The following is a 14,661-nucleotide window of genomic DNA, read 5'->3' on the forward strand; positions in this document are numbered from 1 at the left end:
AGGTGGTGTATTCCTCTGGCACTTTCTCTTTGACCATCCATAGCTCTTTGTGTATTTTATTTCCTATCCTCCAATGAGAAAGGGGGTCAGAGGAAGAGGGAGAACATGGGAAACAAACACTTTAGATACTTGTTGGAGGGTTCGAGGAAGTACTAGGGAAGATTCTGAAACCAGAGGCAGAAGCTTTCCGTGCAGATTTGGTCCTGCTGCCCACTCCCAATTAAACTGGAAGAAAGGAGGAGCCTCATCTGCTGCAATGGACACTCGGCCTTCTGCAGCAGATGTTGTAAATTGAGTCTGTAAGCGTACAAGAGAACTGGCTTTTTCTTAAACAAAAATCCTACTGTGGATCACTTTATAAAACAAATAATTACTCCTTAATCTGTTGTATAAATGTATTTTTTTTTCATACGTTCACACTCTGTAGGGAGCTGCTCACAGCTAACTAAAGGAGAAGGGCACAGTCTCACATCTGTCCACTGCATATCGGCCCGGGTTTATAGCTGTGTTAAGGGGTCACAAATAGATTGATGATTCTAAGCAGAAAGCCAGGGTTTGAACTCAGGCCCCCTGACTTCAAAACCATCCCTCTTTCTATTACTACTCCTCCTCCTCTTCTTCTTCTAGGTGACCAAATCTGGTCCAAGTCCATTTTTTATGATTCTGTGATGACAATCTGCATACTATACTGACATTGGTTGGTATCTTTCATTCTCGAAGTGGGCCCAAATGACATCGCCATGTTGGGGTCAAGCTGCATGTGACCAGCTCAGAAAGCTTCGCCACAGGTCAGCCACAAAGAGTCCATGTGAACATCGGAGTTTGGATCTCTCTAAATTTGTGCATCTCGGGTTTATATTTGGCATGGAATGTGTGTCCATACAGCAGTCCTTGAGCTCCTCAGGATTCAGCCCAATACTTGGTGCTTAATACATGTTTATTAACTGACTACACAGCACTTTAAACCATTTCACCTGGGACTCCTAACAGCCCTGTAAGGTAAATAATGCATTCCTGAGCAGGGACCCCTCATAGGACCCTCTCTTAGAGGCAGAGACTTGAATCCTGGCCTCCTCAGTAGATTTACAAGCCTGCATGAGCTGGAGGATTGGTCACTAGCAGCAGCTGCTGGCAGAGGCTTTTTAAAGAGCTGTATGTGTGATGATGGTGCATGTCTCCAGGCACTGCCTATATTTAACTGGTTTTAGTTGAATGTATTACAAGGGAATTGTGGGGAATGTGTTAATGTGCAACAGGGGGCATGATGATTTTGTTAACCTTGGTTAAACTATCGATTTTTTTAAAAAATTATATATGAGTTCTAGTAGAATAAACACAACACTCTTTCCTGTTTTAACTGATCAAGTTTGCCATCCAGTCCCATGTCATTCTCACATCGGGGGATCATGCACCCTCGGAAGGTCAGATACCATAGACTGTGGGAGTTACGAAAAGAGAAAAGGCTGGGTCCTACGTGGGGCGGGGCATTAAGACCCGTCGCTTCATTTGAACCTTGCACCTGACAAAAATGGTCCGAGAGGGAGGGGAGAGAAACTTTGGTCCACTTGGCTGGATTTCATCATGCACTTTATTGGGAGAAGTTGGTGTAAAAAATATTCAAATTCATAAAATTTAAATAAGACAGTAAAATTATACCTTGTAGCGATAGTAATCACAAATAATGTAAAGTTGAAGTTATTGCCTGAACAAACACTATTTGCAAGGCTTCTTCTCCAAGCCCAAGGCCGGAAACACTGCAATTATTAGAAATGAACACAATGACAAATTTGCATTTGAATACTGGGAGAAAGCAAAAACCACCTTACTATTACAGCACCACAACACGCCGGCAGAAAGAGCAATTTTATTAATGTCCTGCAGCCAAGTACATTAGTAATTTGTAACCAAGCATTAAAATTCTCAGCCTGCGTCCTTCACGATGCGTTACGTTTTACCGAATTTCTTACAGATTGTCATTTTGCAGACGTACACGAGATCCCCTGCACAAGGGCTACAACACCTGGCTCCCCAAGATGCGCGAGCGGGCAGGCCTAGGTGCTTACGGTCACGCTGTAACTTCCTAACAGTCCATCTATCTGCCCAAAATGGTTTCTTTGAAGACAGCCTTCTAGCTCGGAGTTAGAAAGGTGTACGATGTGGCCTCTTTTCTTACCAATTTCCCTCCCGAATGCTCAAAGGAACCGTTCCCACCTTTTTGTTCACCGGTGACACAAACCTCTCAATCACAAACCATCACGGACACAGACACATCGCGACGTAACAGTGTTAGCAATCTCTTTGGTTATAGTTTGGTTTTCTTCAAGCTTATGTTTTTTTAAAAATGCAACTAGAAATAATGTTTCTGGAATCTAAAAGCATCCTCCACTGAAATACAAGCTTCTTCTCATACTGGTATCACATGCTCAAGTTTAAAAAAAATCTACATTCCCATAGCATCTAATATCAACATCGTATTAAGTAAATACATTTGAAGGAACAGGAAATGTCTATGATTCACAGAAGGCATCAGAAGGAAAGTTAGTCTGGAGAAGACAGTGGCAGAGGGTGTGAGCAGCTGAGGCCGCTCTAGATACTGTCCATGGCCTTGAACTCACTGAGGGCCTGCACGGGATTCACATGCTTCTTCTGAGACGCTCGCTTGATTTTCGTCTGGGTTTCATCCTGCTTCTCCCTCTTCACCAAAGGCTTCTTTTCTGGGGCCTTCATCTTCCAGGACACAGCAGGAAGGTTGAGAGAAGCCATTCCCTGGGATTTCTGGTACTTGGTGGAGGCCACATAGGAAGCCTTCACAGTCTGTACCACAGCATTCATCAGGTTCTTGGCTGCCTGGATCAGGGACATGGCGCTGTCCACCTGGGGTCACAGAACAGAACATGCCTCTTAGAGACTTGGGATGGAGGATGCTTATGTACTTAGAGTAAAACTCAATGTCTTTTTCCCCTTCGGGAATCCATAAGCTAGAGTTCCACCAACTGTACCTGTAAGGGCACTCTTTGGTTTGGCTTACACATCCTGGCATCTGTGAACTTGTTTTTAAGAACATTTAATAACTATTCCAATAGAATTGGTTTCTTTTTGTAATTCTGTGCCTTTTAAAAAACACTCCTCTAAGGAGTCTATGCATTTTAACAAACAAAACATCAAATACTAGAGAAGGACCAAAAAAGGCTGTGTGTATATGGGTCCTTCTTCAGACTGGCCCAGGCAGACCTTGTGTGTGGAGGGGAGGGGAGACCCTCTGTGCACACAAGGAGTTAAGATTTTGTCCTGTAGGTGTAGATGCAACTAGGGGCAAGTAGGGAGGCTACTGAGACTATGGGAAAGGTAGCAAAGATGTTAAATTCTTGCTTCATGGTGGTGATGGGGGAAGAGAGAATCAATACTGCTGACAGCACTTCTTGGTTAAAATATCAGTGCGGACATGAATATGGAAAGGGAAAAAATTATCCCAACTTCCCCTGACCCATAAATGAAATACAGCATTTCCTTCCACATGGAATGTAGGCCAAAAAAGCCCAAAACATTATCGTGAGATTAACATTATTTTGTGTCTACGACCAGAAGCGAGGAAGAAAAGGCATGGGCGGTTGTGGTCCTTGGTGCAATCCTTTCTCAATTCAATCCAATGAGATAGAAACTCAGGAGCAAGCCAACATTGAGGCCTAAGATCAATGGAGATCTGGGGTCGATGAGAAAACTTCTGTGTAGTCGAGCAGTGTCTGGGGGTCAGACTAAAGCCTCCTACAACCCGATGGAAATTTCAGAAACCTCCTGCTCTTATGAAATCAGGTTGGGCGGAATCTCCAGAATGAAGAGGCATTAGAAATAAAGAGGGCACTTCACTCTGAACAGTACTGTTACCAGGAGCTGCCGGGTAGTTGGCTAATCACCTCTGGCAGACAGCAGTGCCCATCATTTCTATTACAGCCAGGTGAGCTTGCATTTAGATGCTTTTGCTCCTCTGTACCTTAAGGGCTCACCCCTATTCAGCAACGCCAGAAATGAAATGGGTCTGTGAGGCTCCTCCTACAACACGAATGTTTAACATGACAAGGTCCGTACCCATCCAGCCCACTTTTATTTCTGAAAATCAGCATGGGTCCTGAAAGGCATTTGCTGTGCCACGTAACTCCTTTCAGAAACCCCAGGTCTTCCACTTCGACGGTGGCTGATTCAAGGGCACGTCATCCTACACGGCACTAGAAGTTGTAGGGAGCTCGGGGCAGGGCCCAAAGGCCCAATCATGCTGTCACTCAAACAAGGGCTGATAGTTTCTAAGGTCCCATTTAAGATTTACGATCACATGTATCTGAGCTGCTATCCCCCGTGTCTCTTTTACACGGCCACATCTTCGAAGAGGGAAAACTCCAAGTGTAAAAACATTTTTTTCCCAAATTAGTGGTAATGTTCTTGGCAGCTGCCCTCAGCTATTTTCAACAGTACAGGGCTACATGGCTTAGGGCCGCCAAGTAATGTGTGTTAAATATTTGGTCTCCTTACCTTTGTTTTCTTCCCTCAACACCTCGGTCAGAAATCAAAACCTGGGGCAAAGTGTGTTTTCGGCTCTGCACTGTGAAACAGCTGCTTTACTAAAGGCTGTGTTTACCGAAGGCCCCAACTAACGTGAACCGAGCCTATGCAGACTTGACCAACTTTATTCACATTCGGTCGTTTACTTTTTAGGAAAGCTCACCCCAGAGACGACGAGCTCCCCACCCAGGTTCTGAACTTCGGCTTTGACTTTACTGCAGATGTTGAGCTGGTGGCAGTAGAGCGCGATTCGCTGCAGGTACGCGAGGAGGTCCTGTTTGCAGGCCGAGTCTGGACACTGAAAGGTAAAACGGTGTTTTTAACCCAACAGTCCTCTAAAGGTGGAGAATGGCTCTTTTGTGAAGCGCTGTATGATGCCAGCTATCATGACCGTGCCTGGGCCTGCTCACTAAGGGTGGAAAATAGATTCGAGGGGGAGGGACCCATTGAGAACAAGCTTCATGAACTGAGATATCACAAGTTACCTAATTACATCCATAATGTAGTATGAAAAAAAAAAAGCAAATTAAGGGGACATAAAAGCCAGTCAGATGATGAAATCCAAATGAGAAAATTAACATTCATGAAAATTGCTTTTAAAAAATTTCTATATTATGTTAATTCTGCTAAAAGCAAATGCTGGTTGTTGAGATTACATGGAAGAGTGTGACAGAATTCCTGAAGAGTCTGGCTTGGTTTGTTTACCTCAGCAGCATCCTGCACCTCCAGCTGTGCCCTCTCCCTCCAAAGGTGGATGTCCCAAGCGCTCCACTGTCCTGTATCATCCTCTACGAGCTGAACGCTCGAGGAGCGCACAGTTATTTTTTATGTTTCAAACTCTGTTCTGTGGCTCTCTCCATGACGCCATGTATTCTTCGCAAATGAGTCTGAGTAACAACTAAGAATATCAGATATAGACCTGACACTTACGTGGTCTGCAATTGTTCTCCCCAACTTATCCATCCTCGATCCTGCCTCAGCAATTTTCTTCGCTGCACTAATCACATCTGATGTGTTTTTAAGTGGTCCTTTGCCTCTGTAATAGACAATCAGAAAACACTCAGAATCAAGACCAGACGTTGTGAGTGAGTAAACAGCGAAAGGCCGGTGCCCATGACTCGGTGAGGCCTCTTTGGGCAGAGGGTGTCGAGCATTAGGAGAGAAAACAAAGGAAGCAACCAGGGCAGTTTAACACCCACCAGAGAACGACACACGACAAGGGATGCACCGCGTTAACCTGCTACTGGAGAGTCTCAAGGATACGTTGGCTCCTTTGTACAGGAAGCATTTCAGACCCTGCCCCTTCTCCCGCGGCCAATGCCGCCTTACAGAAAGCTCCCACGCGGGCTCACCTGGTGAAGTCTGTCATCTCCATCATGATCATGCACATCTGCTTGGCCAGGACGATGATGTCATTACCGCTATCGTCCCATTTGGACACTTCGGCATCCAGTTTGCTCTTTTCTTCCTGAAAGCTGGCCACCTGCTCTGCGATTTTAGCTTTCTGTTCTTGGGGAAGCTGAGCCATGATAGCCTGAAATAAAGCGGATATCAAGTTTGCATAAAAAGAGAATAGAGAGTTCTCCGGGAACATGACCCAGTCATTTCTAGTGGCTTTTCCAAGAATATTTCCAACACGCAATCTATGACATACAGATAGGATAATACCGTAATAGGTTTCATTTTGCCTGAAGAGTTATTTCTTTTCATCTTGAGTTGAAGTTTGTAACAACTTAAATTACCTCCCAACTTGCAAGAACAAGTTCTTAAAGGGAAACTGAGTGAGACCAGCAGAAGGCTCGTGCAGCCACGTGATCGCCCTCCTCCTGTGACCAAATGCACGTTAATCTTTCAATCCTTCAATGTCGCCTTCTATAGACGGAGTTAACTTGTGAAACGGCTTCCCTGGAACGCCAGACCCTGGACACCCTTCACTCTAGCACAGCGCTTTATGTCTTATTTTTTTTCCAAGGTGATTGGGAAGTGGTTTTAAAGTGTGTGCTTGGAAAGAGAAATTCACTGGGGAATATAAATTCCCACCACGTCACCCTGCAGTTAAGTTTCATCAAAGCACTGTTTTGTTTTGCTTGAGCTCAGAAGCAGCTTGCACAGGTCCAACAAGCACCTCTGGGATCAGGCAGCAGCCAGCCAAGCCAAACCAAGGTGGTAAAGGGAGGCGCACAGTGGTCCAAGACGCAGGACTCTGGCAACTCAAGACAGGCTGAGTCCTTATCCCCAGTGCAAGGGAAATGACCACAGACCAAAGGATCCTGGAATAGTTTCTCTTAAGTATAGTCTCCAAAGTTAAATGTCAGAAATTTGATTAACAGGAAACCACCGTTCAAGTATTTTAGAATGAAAAAGCCCACTCGAGTAGTTTTTCGCGGCATCCTCCCAAGAAAACATAATAGTGACTTAAGATGCAACACTTCAAATAAATACAACAGCGTCGGCTATTTCCCTCAAATGCAACGTTGCTAATATTTTAGCCATCGATAATTAATTATCTCTCATCTACCCTAACAACAGAGCCCGCAAGAGGAAGGCACTGGCTTTGGATGAAAGTCACTGTCACTTCTTGGCTTAATGCATCTCCTTGAACCAAACGCTTCATTATCTGTATTTCATTTCTACTGGGAAAGAGCCATAACCCTGTTCTAAAGGGGCAGGCTTTCCTTCCTGGGGTTTTGTATCTGAACTAAACGTTACAGACATTTTGGAAAATTCTGCAGCCTACTCAGCCTCAATACAGCACAGTTTTATTTGTGCCTTAGTATTCCGCTTCATCTCTACTGCATGAAAGGATGAAAAATGGAGGTCAAAACATTGATAGTGTATCTTCCTGTAGAGAGAGCAGATTCAGGTGGCGTGTGTGCATGTGCGCGCCTGTGTATGTGCGTGTGCGTGTGCGTGTGCATGTGTGTGGTACCGCACAGTTCAGAGCGGGTTAAAGTGTTTAAACATCGGTCTTGTCCAAGAAACGATATCCTTACACGTGCACTTTGACCAGCAATCAGTTGATCGTCTTCAGTCTGGATACTTGTTCTGCTTCTAACATCAAAGTCTTCAGTCTCAAAGTCGGAATCATCCAACTCTTCAGGAGTCTAAAACCAAAAAGGCAATTTCAGTAAGTCTTGTTAACATTTCAGATGAACCACATTCACCCTGCCAATTCAAACGATAAATCCACCACATACCTTCCAGCCAGAAAGTCATGTTAGGGAAGAGAGAGGACAGCAAGTGTGCTTAGTACATTATGGTTTGTGGGAGCATCCTCTAAGCCATGGATTACTGCTTGGGGATAGGCACCTGACCGCTCCAAATGAACGTTTACAGATGAATCCACGCAGAGGTCATGTTATATTTACTAAATGCATTGTAAAAAGGCCCAATATGACATGCTCAAGATTTATAAGACAATATTAAGAAACATTTAGTAGGTTTCAGCAGCAGTGCCTCCAGAAGCTTCATCCATGTTTTCACCATCATCCTTGCTCATACAACTTCCAACAGAGCACAAATCTATTGTTTAGAACATAACTGAAAACAAAGCCTGCATAGGGTTAATGACAGAGGTAGTAAACTAATCTGCAGTGTCTATGTGGAGAGCTTTTACCTTGCAGTTAGATGGCTCAACTTTTGTGCAGAACTCTGGGTTCTATTTGACGGCTCTGAGCCACTGAAAATGTAGAACAAGGTATCTTCTCATATGTACTGTTTCCAAATGTGACTCTAGTTGGTTAATACCAGAGGTGTCAATTACAATGACATATATTTTGCTATAGCTTTTTGTACAAGGATGAAAACTGCCCAAAGTGCCCGCGTGATCGCTCTGCCACCCCAAGAGCTCCCGGCACAGCTTTGGGAAGAATCTTTGCTGCTGCTCTGGCAGGGAAGAGATAGGGTAAGTTTGATGAAGTCTCACTGCTGAGTTAAGGCTAGTTACTTCCTTGTATGCACGTGGGCAGGATACCACAGATTTCCCAGATACTTCCAAATGAAGTCAAAGGTGGAAACTATTGTGGAGAGAAGCTGCTGCATTGAAAATGAAGGCTTAAGTAGCATTAAGTGTTATACCTTTCCTACCATACAAAAAAAAAGAAAAATTAACAAAAAGCCTGCCCTATCTCAGGGTGACATTTCCAGCCTATGAAGCAAATCACAGTAGCAGCGAGGAAGTGGAAAGGACTTGGTGATGATGTGAAATGCAAAGGGGAGTTAATGTTCATAGGAGCTGGTCATTTCTGCAAACAAAAGTCTACAGATTATTTGCTGCTAAGAACCGCTTCTATAGACATTATAAAGGATTTGTATTTATGGGTTCATGAATATAAGGATTCCTAGGTGACGAAACTCCCACCAGTGTAGGTCAGCACCTTCTTGGCAACTCTGTACACCATTATACTTCCTTGTTTATGATGGGTAATTCTCATAACCACACGGTAAAACGGCTAACACACACTAGTGTTAAATGTTAACGTAGTAGAAAGAACACTGGAAAAATGCCTGTCTTCCATTTATTGGTCAGATATTTCCCTTCTCTAATTTTCTGTTTCTTAACCTGTGCCGGGTATAAGCACTTGCACTTTGTTAACCTTGACAACAGCTCACACATACTTTTTCCCCGTTTTTAATCAGGACATACATGACATATCTAACGGACCACACAGTGAAGGGTGGGGAGGGATATTTGCTCAGTGTCACACAGTCAATGTCTTAGGGAGGATTTAAACCAATGTCTTCTGGACTCCAAATACAATGCTTCATCCCCTGTGCCAGAAGAACTGCTAACACCTATTTTAAAGAACTGCTTATTTTGGTAAAATAAATTGAAATTCATTTAAAAGATATTTTAGTTTTAAGCTATCTAAGACCTAAAATTTTTAGCCTTGAATGGAATCTTTGTCCTAAATTAAATTGTCATATCACACCTATTTGGACTTACCTTTCTTTAACAAAATTTTGGCTTTAGGTTGCATTGAGGAGTCATTTTTGACAACATAATTAAATATCTGGTTTTAACAGCTTTTAAAATCATGATTTTGATATTGTAACTGAGTCAGCTCAGCCCCAGAATGCTGCATTGCTGAAGCTGAGCAAACGAGGATGCACAGTTAAAGTGTCTCAAATACAGTTCCTCACCCTGATCATTAACACAGCTTTTCTGATATCCCGAATGCCATCATAGACCAATCGTGAGGCATCAATAAATTCATTTTCATCCATCGGCTGGGCAGGATCAGAACTGAGAGCTTCCACAGCAGCTTCTACTTGCTCAGTAAAACGTGGCATAACTGAAATAAAATGATAGTACCATGGGTCACGTGGCCAATCTGATGTTTTAACTTCTTAAACTAGACTTTATAACAGTCAACTACCCACTCTTTGCCATTCATGCTAGGTGCTTATGTTTATGAGTAAGAAACTGAATTCCTTCTGTCAAAAAAAAAATATTATTATTTACTTATTTTTGGTTTTCAACATTTATTTTCATAAGCTTTTGAGTTTTAAATTTTCTTCGCCTCCCTCTCCCATCCCCAAGATGGGATGAATTCCTTTAAAGCAAATGATATTTATTATACAAAATTTAAATGCAATTATTTTCCATACTGATTAAGCATTCCTCTTCAACAGAGTAGCAAAATAATCTGGCATGGATTGCTACATTCTAGTTGCCTGGATCCCCAGGAGACAAGAAAGACATTCACCCATACCCACCTGTATTAGAAAGCAATCTGGTGGCCTCAAGAACCTTTTCAGTATAGACTCCAGGTTCATAGTTATCCATCTCTGAAGTGACAACGTGAATGACTCTGGCTGCCCGACCCCGAATGGCACCAGCAGTGCGGTCTAGACCATCAACATCTTTTTCTTGGAGAGCAATTACACACTTGTTTACATCTTCCAAAATGTGATTCTCTGATGAGAAAAAAGCAAAAAAATATGTGAGGACGTCTTCTAGATATGAAAGTTAAAGTAATCAAACAATTGGGGTGGCAAACACACACTTAAGTTACTAGGAAATATGACTAAAAACCCTGTGACCATAAAGCTCAATATTAACCTAGGGCACAAATACAGTCATAAGTATGTTTCTCTTCCTAGAAACGTAAATGATTTCATTCCCCTTATAAAAGTACTATTTTCATTGAAAATTTTAAACCCAACCCACAACTTACTCTCTGTGTGACAATGGGCAAAGTCCCTTCACCTGTCTTGCCTTAGTCTCCTTTACAGTATAGACTCCAGGTTGGTTTAGATCAGTGGTGCTTTCTGCATGCAAACCAAAGGAAGATCTGTTCTCAGGGAAACTAAATGAACTGCCTGAGTTCCCAAAGACCCCGGAGGAGAGAAGTGCAGTAACTGTTCATGGGCCCAATCCTAAAAAACCTGTTTGGCACAGAAACGTTAGCCCAGACTGGCTTACTGAGTTCCTATCTGATTCCTTCAGAAAGATATCTTTGCGATCTCTATTCTGATCGATTGTTCTATGTTTATCTTTTTAAGCAGAGCCAAACTGTTTTGAGGATGATTCTGGTTTTCTCAATGACAAGTAAATTGAGAGGAAGTGCAGCTTAGTTATGGAGGAAGGGTTTCATTTTGGACATGATGAGTTTGAGATATCAAATGTCCATAAGTAGATGTTTTGAGGCAGAGAATTCGGAACTCAAAAATTAAAATTTGTTTTTACAAAAATATCAAATCAAATTTTTTTTTCCACAGAATTTAGGACAGAGAGGAAAGTTATCAGTGGAACAATGTGGAACAATACACAATGTGGAAGAAGTAACTAAAGACATGAAAGGATATGAGGGCTTTCCAAATAAGCTGAAACAAAGGAAAGTCAGGAACTCCCACTAATTAAGGAAAAGGAACACATTTAATTTGTGAGTTTTTAAAAAAAGAATCTGAGCTCTAATTCAGATTAAGAATTAATGAATTCTTCCCCTAAGGAATTAGTTTAATAAATTAACAATGTTAGCAATAATTTAGGGGAAACATTTGAAAATGAACCATTCTCCAATTGTTAAATGGTCTAAGGATATGAACAGAGAGTTCTCAAGGGAAGAAACTCAGGCTATCTATAATATGGAAAAATGCTCCAAATCACTAATTAAAGAAATGCAAATTAAAGTAATTCTGAGATTTCAACTCATATCCAGTGGAGTGGCGAAGGTGGAGGAAAAAGAAAGAAGAAAAAAAAGAAAGAAGAAAAAGAATGCTATTTACTGTTGGAGGAGGTGAGGGAAAAAAAGCACACGAATGCACTGTTGGTGGTGAATGGGTACAACCGTTCTGGAAAGCAATTCGGAACTATATATAAAATCAGCTGCCACTGCAAGGCCTATACTCAAAAGAGATCAAAGAAAGAGCAAAATGCTTATAGTGACTTTGCTTTGTGGCAGCAAAATAAAACAAAAACTGAAAATGAAGGCGATGTCTCATCAGTTGAGAAACAGCTCAATAAGCTGCGGTAGATGAAAGTGATAGCGTGCTGTTGTGCTGGAAGAAATAAGGAAACGGATGATTTTTAAAAGATACAAACACTTATGTAAACTGAGGCAGAGTAAAATAAGGAGAAGAATAATTTGTAACATTGTGAAACTCAAAATTTTCATTCTCATTTTAAACTAATGAAACAAGTGGAACCAAGAGAACAATGTGCACAGTAACAACACTGGAAAAACAAACGACTATGAAAGCTACAAGAACTATTATCAATAAACAGAATGAACATTCACGATACCAGAAGGATGAGGAAACATGTTATCCGTTTTAAAACACGACAGCTTTAGGGTACAGAATGACACACGCACGCACGCACACACATTTACATGTGGCCATTCAGAGGATTTGTTCTGCTTGATTATGCATAACTATTACAAGAAATCTGTTTTTCTTTTATCCCCCTTTGATAGAGTAAGGGAAAAAAAATAATTTCTGTAAACTTTTTAAAAACAGAAGTGGGAAAATATTCCATACCCTTTCAGGTGAGCTCACTGATTATTAGTTGTGCTCTTTTACAAACATTCTAGATTTAATACAAATTTAATACAAATGTTCTAGATTTAATGTGACTAAATAAACTGATTCCTTACTTAAACAAAACAAAACTGAGTTTGGGTCAACATTATATTCCTAAACAGCTATCACTGTAAAAACCAGGTAAATTCACCAGACCTTTTAGGGTGTGGTGCCTTGTACATAATAGATACTGAATAAATCTCAAGTACAAAATAAGAAACAAGTCATGATGAATATGCTATGTGATATGGATTAAAATCTAGTGGGCTTAGCTAGCAATTCAAAGTTACAAACCAATACTGTACGAGTTGGATTTCCATAGAACCTTATTCTAAGTGCCATTAACTTCAATCATCTCACTGAAATTTTCAATTAAAAGACAAAGGCAATAAACGTTCAGTTCAAATCTTAGCAACATTAGAGGTGGCACACGACATAAAAAAATACCCACAAGTACCAATGTTGAGGGGCTCTAGGCAGACTCACTGCTACACTGCTGGTGGATCAAAGTATGAGCCTAACCATTCAACAAAACAATCTGTAATTAATATTAGAGAAGTCATTAAGTGGTCCATCACCTTTGACCCAGCAATCCTACTACTGAGTACTCGTATCAAAGAAATAACACCACCCAGCAGGTCCTCTCTGTGGAATGTGTGAACAGAAAGGAATCCAAGTACATCGTAAGAAATTAACTATTTGAAGTATTTGGAGATACATGAAAAAGCTTAACAAGTGAGATGTAGAATGAAATAAACAGAACCAGGAAAATAAAACATATGATGAAGAAAATGAAAAGAGTCTTTAAGACTGGCTAAGGTGGCTAAAGCGATTGAAATGAACAACCTTAATCCCAGAGAACAAATGGTTAAACACACACACACACACACACACACACACACCTCCCTATTGTAAGGAGAGTCAAGGGGAGACCCGAGTTCAAATGTTGCTTCTGACACTTAAAGCATCATATGATGTTCCTGAGGAGGTAAGTTGTGAGCTCTCCCATCAGTTTTCTCATCAAATACATGCGGGTTGCTTACGGGGTCACCCATGAGGCTCAAACAAGAGAATGTATGTAAAAACCTGCAGGCGTTCGAGTGCTATATAAAAGTCAGTCCTTATGAGAGTGAAATGTTGCACACACTCTAAAGATAATTCTCTTGATTGATTTTGCTTAGCTTTCTCTGTGTTACAAGGAAAATAATTGGTATAAAAGTCAAAAGGATCAATAAAACCTAAAAAATATATACTGGATTTTGAATCAGAATATATTAGTTCTAATCCTCTCTCTGACACCAACTATCTTCACCCTTCATAGAGCCACAGATTTAAAGGTAGGAGGGAACTATGAAATCATCTGCTTCAACTCAGTCATCTTACAGATATGGTCACAGAGGGAGCAAGTGGCAGAGCCTGTACTCAAATCCAGGACAAATTCCAAACCCCCTACTCTATACCATACTGTATTCCTTTGGCAAATCAATGGGCCCGGCAATAAATTATATGTATTTTGCTCGAGGACCTCTCGAGCTAAAATCTGGGGTAACCACAAAAATGCTATTCGTCACTGATGCTTCAGCCACTCATAAAGACAGTCCACTAAGAAGCAAAGAGATGTTTTTACTTAGCAATGCTGGAAGTAGAATTCACATTGACAGACTGGTATCACTAACTACTGTATTGCTGTCAATTTCTGAAACTGATCAGCTTAGTAAATTTACAAGAGGAGCCCTGTTGTTCTGGATACGTGCCAGTTCAAGAGTTTAAAATCAGTAAGGCGGCACACCATCCCAAGGTACTTGCTGCTCTGCGTTCCCGAGCCATAAGAGTAATTTACTAGCAATTCCATCGATCTGGTCTTTTATAAAAAAGACACAAAAACTTACCACCTAAGCATAACGACGCTATGTCTATATGGAAAAAGTTAACAAATTTAATTACAATGAAATGTTGAAGTCTTTATCACTGATAAATTTCAAACTTTTATTTAAAATGTCAGTCAATATCTATATTTTGCCTTGTCTGAATGCTTTCTAACATCTCATGTGTTCTTTAATACTTACAGGCAACATTCTGAATAGG

At 41.2% G+C, this 14,661-nt stretch overlaps 1 protein-coding gene across 1 annotated transcript in view; it reads right to left on the minus strand.

The window, feature by feature from the left end:
* Positions 1 to 1,570: 1,570 nt before the first annotated feature.
* Positions 1,571 to 14,661, minus strand: part of CTNNA1 (catenin alpha 1) — a 150,666-nt gene continuing 137,575 nt past the window's right edge. Inside the window, exons 12-18 of the mRNA XM_036751775.1 lie at positions 10,270 to 10,470; positions 9,694 to 9,845; positions 7,545 to 7,655; positions 5,904 to 6,085; positions 5,482 to 5,587; positions 4,715 to 4,849; positions 1,571 to 2,874 (exon numbers count right to left, since the gene is read on the minus strand). Of these exons, the coding sequence (XP_036607670.1) occupies positions 2,587 to 2,874; positions 4,715 to 4,849; positions 5,482 to 5,587; positions 5,904 to 6,085; positions 7,545 to 7,655; positions 9,694 to 9,845; positions 10,270 to 10,470 (1,175 nt within the window). The 3' untranslated portion in view covers positions 1,571 to 2,586. The remainder of the gene's footprint in view (positions 2,875 to 4,714; positions 4,850 to 5,481; positions 5,588 to 5,903; positions 6,086 to 7,544; positions 7,656 to 9,693; positions 9,846 to 10,269; positions 10,471 to 14,661) is intronic.

This window comes from Trichosurus vulpecula, chromosome 3 (genome assembly GCF_011100635.1).
Source record: "Trichosurus vulpecula isolate mTriVul1 chromosome 3, mTriVul1.pri, whole genome shotgun sequence".
NCBI classification, from domain to species: domain Eukaryota; kingdom Metazoa; phylum Chordata; class Mammalia; order Diprotodontia; family Phalangeridae; genus Trichosurus; species Trichosurus vulpecula.